The sequence below is a fragment of the Elephantulus edwardii genome, unplaced genomic scaffold (assembly GCF_000299155.1).
Source record: "Elephantulus edwardii isolate Elephantulus edwardi_28Jun2011 unplaced genomic scaffold, EleEdw1.0 scaffold00045, whole genome shotgun sequence".
NCBI lineage: Eukaryota > Metazoa > Chordata > Mammalia > Macroscelidea > Macroscelididae > Elephantulus > Elephantulus edwardii.
The window spans coordinates 17,228,171-17,231,888 of NW_006399795.1; the positions used below are offsets into that span (position 1 = coordinate 17,228,171).

At 59.2% G+C, this 3,718-nt stretch overlaps 1 protein-coding gene across 1 annotated transcript; it reads left to right on the plus strand.

Moving 5' to 3' along the window:
- Nucleotides 1-192: 192 nt before the first annotated feature.
- Nucleotides 193-1,139, plus strand: HES4 (hes family bHLH transcription factor 4). Its single transcript, XM_006885956.1, has 4 exons — nt 193-300; nt 371-466; nt 565-652; nt 727-1,139. The coding sequence occupies exons 1-4, from the start codon at nt 193-195 to the stop codon at nt 1,137-1,139; spliced, it is 705 nt and encodes a 234-aa protein (XP_006886018.1).
- The last annotated feature ends 2,579 nt before the right edge of the window (nt 1,140-3,718 follow it).

Consider the following 3,718-nt stretch of genomic DNA (forward strand, 5'->3'; position numbering starts at 1 on the left):
CGCCCATTGGCCGCGCGAGTGTGGGAAAGAGCGCGGAGCCGGGTTCACACGCCGGGCGGCGCGGCCTTACGCAGCCGAGCGGCGGGCACTGCACGCGGGCCGGGACGGAAGACCCCGCCAGAGGCGCCTGCCCATTTCCCCGCGGGTTCCCCGGCGGCGCGCTGCGCCCAGCACGAGAAGCGCGGAGCCACCATGCCCGCGGAACCTCTGGGGAAGCCCAGCGCCTCGCCACGAGCCGGAGCGCCCGCCAGCGCCCACAGGACCCCGGATAAGCCCCGGAGCGCGGCCGAGCACCGCAAGGTGAGAGGAGGGCTGGGCGGGGGTGGAGTGGGGGCGGACGCGGGACTCAGCCTCTGCCTGCACCCCCCAGTCCTCCAAGCCGGTCATGGAGAAGCGGCGCCGAGCGCGCATCAATGAGAGCCTGGCGCAGCTCAAGACCCTCATCTTGGACGCTCTCAGGAAAGATGTAAGCCACGGGCTGGGGCGGGGGGCGGGGTCCAGACGCGGGACCCCAGGTCCGAGGTATAGCCGTCTGTAGCTCCCACCCACTGTTCCTGCCCGCAGAGCTCGCGCCACTCAAAGCTGGAGAAGGCGGACATTCTAGAGATGACTGTGAGACACCTGCAGGGCCTGCGGCGGGTACAGGTGACAGGTGAGCCTCTGACAGCAGGTGTGGGGAGGGCACACGGGGTCCACGGTGGGTACCGACCACCTCTCCTCCCGCAGCCGCTCTCAGCGCCGACCCTGCGGTCCTGGGCAAGTACCGCGCCGGCTTTAACGAGTGTCTGGCGGAGGTGAGCCGATTCCTGGCTGGCTGCGAGGGCGTCCCCACCGACGTGCGCTCCCGCCTGCTCGGCCACCTGGCGGCCTGCCTAGGCCAGCTGGGGTCCTCATGCCGCCCGGCCCCTGTGACCCCCGCTGCCGAGACTCCGGCGTCTGAGGTCTATTCCGGCTGCCCACTGCTGCCGGCCCTTGACAGCGCCCTCCCTCTGCTGCACTCCGGGGCTCCCTTCTCGCTCCTACCAGCCTTCACCAACTCAGGTCTCACGCCAGTAGCAGGCCTGACCCGGGCGCCCCCTCCCGCCCCCCGACCGGGGATGCAGAGCCGGGAGGCGCCCTGGAGACCGTGGCTGCGGTGAGGATGCAGCCCTCGGACTTCTGGGGCTCCCACCCCTACCCCTTACTGAAAGGTATCCTGAAAATATTTATTACTAGAGGCTCTGTTCAGATTGGTTGTATGTGTGTGTTTTTTGTTTTGTTTTTTGCTTTGTTTTTGAAATGAGAAATTTGTAGAAGACTGTTGTTTAGTTTGGTAGCACGGGAAACCCTCTGCATATCTAGCAGATTTCAGCTGACATCTCTGTTTACCGCCTACCCCTCCTCCCTTACCTCTGAACTGGGGGACATGCCACGTGTAGGGTCCTTACATCACCCTGCAGAAGGCTTTAGGGGCAAAACTGCAGGCAGACTAGTCCCCAGGCCCTGCCTCCCTCCCCTCCTGCCTGGTCCCTCTTTCCACCTGCTTCTGCATCTTGGGTGGGATAGACCCACAGGTTGAGTTATTGGTGTCTGTGCTGAAGTCATTGACTAGACTTGGGGTGAGGGATCCCCTGAGAGCCCTGGAGGAAGGTGACAGCCACAAAGTTGCCTCGAATGTGCCTTCTGAGGCAAAACAGAATCACTAGGCCAGTTGTTTTTGAAGACACTCCCCACTCGGCGGATCCCGATGGGGGAACACTCGCACTTACATCCCTCAGGCCGCACTGGGATGAGAGTGCATAGGATGAGATGCTTCCTTTTATGTGGTCCAGGTCCCACCTCATTTCTTCTCATGACTTGGTATGAACCCTCTTGGCCTGACCCAGTGGAACTAGAGCCCAGAGCCAGGATCACACCTCCCCAGGAAGGGACACTGTTGGGAGAGCATGCAAGCTGTGAGTGCCAGCAGCTACCCAGCAGCCTGAGACTAAAGCCCTAAACCAAGCCTGGAGTCCTCATCCTGTCACCACAGACCCCTCGAGCTGCTCTAACTTGCAGCAGAGATGATCTGGGTTGAGGATCTGCAAAGGGTCCCACTTGGAGTAAGGGGCTTTTCTGGGCCTGGCCTCTGGAGGGGAGGAGGGTGAATGACCTGGGAAGATGCAGGTCAACCCACTTGATGCCCCATTCATGCACCACTGGACACGGTGAACACCAGCAGAGTCCCTGTGTCTTCCCAGTTTAGTCCTGCTTCCAGGGAAGCTTCAAAGGAGACACCCACCTCTGGGTCCCCGTCACCAGGTGGGAGGGAGGGGAAGGTGTTGATGGGGGCTTGGAGAAGGGACACTCACCCCTGGAAAGCCTGGAAAGCTGTTTGGGGGGGGGGGAGCTAGGGCTTTAGACGTGAGTTTCTGGTCTCACAGAAGCTGGGTGCTATGCAGGAGGTTAAGGCCCTCAGAGCCAGGTCCTACACCTTCTACAGGGAAAAGAGGGACATCTCCACCTGGCTAAGGAGATAAGGCCAGAGAACCCCCCAGCATGTAGATGTGCCATTGGTGATGCATGCTCTTTCTCCTCCAGGAAGAGGACAGAGACCCCTTTAACTAAAGACCCCTGGCCACCCGTCCCTCCAGTTCTTGTCCCCTGTGATCTGTTCTCACTGTGGCCAAAAGCATCTTTGCTGGAACCCTGCTCAGCCCTCCAGGGACCTATCAGGCTCTGAGGTGAAGGAAGCTCTCCCTTGGGTCCTCTCTAAGACCAGTGAAATCGCCCCAGTCCCCAGTGGGGACTCTGGTCTCACCCCCAACAGGTACTTTCGTAGGATCTCTTGCTGGAGGAGTTATCCCCAGAAATTATACTGCTTTCCCTCTGCAGGGGGTCTTTTCCTACCTTTCCCATGCTCTTCCTGTTTCCTGCCTCAGGGTGGGTGGGCTCCAGAGTAATTTCTTGGAGCCCCTTCCCCTAGTTATTTTCCTCATGGCTCTTGTCACGTCTAATGATTAATAGAACCACCTTCCCCAGGCACTGATGAGGGTGGGGGGAAAATCTTGACTCTCCTGTGAGACTGAGAATTTGGAGAGAGGGTCTGCTCTGTGGGCCTCTGTCTGTCCCTTCCCCTTGGGCCACAGTCATCTGTAGCGGAGTGCCTGGTTGGTATGGATGCCATTCCACATCTGCTGAGCTCATGGGCTGGTCAGCGACTGTGACTTCTCAGCTTTGTGTGTCAGTCTTTAGCTGGCTGGACACGGAGCTGTCACAGCTAAGCCACAGCAGCAAAACATAAATGGAAACAAAAGGCATTGAATCCCTTGAAGTTTTGGCACTAGTGGTAAGGCTGGGACTGCTGGAGGCTGGGTGAGATGGGACTTCTCCTTTGATTCACCACTCCACTGGGCACTGCCTCCCCACCTTCACCCCTGCCTCCTGCACTGTCTCCTTTTATTGAGGAGGAAGCTGAACCTAGAAGGTTCCGTACCAGGCTGCCCTCTCTTTGGTCCCTGGAGCCCTGGAGACGACTCTCATCCTCAGGGACACTAGAGATGGACAAAGAAACAGAGCTGGTGTCAGAGTTCCCCAGATGGACCCAGTGCCCTGCCCTCATAGTGGTGACACCTTCTAAATGTACCGAGATTGACTGAGTGACCAGTCAGGTCCCACAGAGGTGATAGCCAGAGTTGCCTGGGATCGCATGCTGTGCACCAGAAGTTGGGGATGGAGCATGTGGTTTAGGTAGGAACAT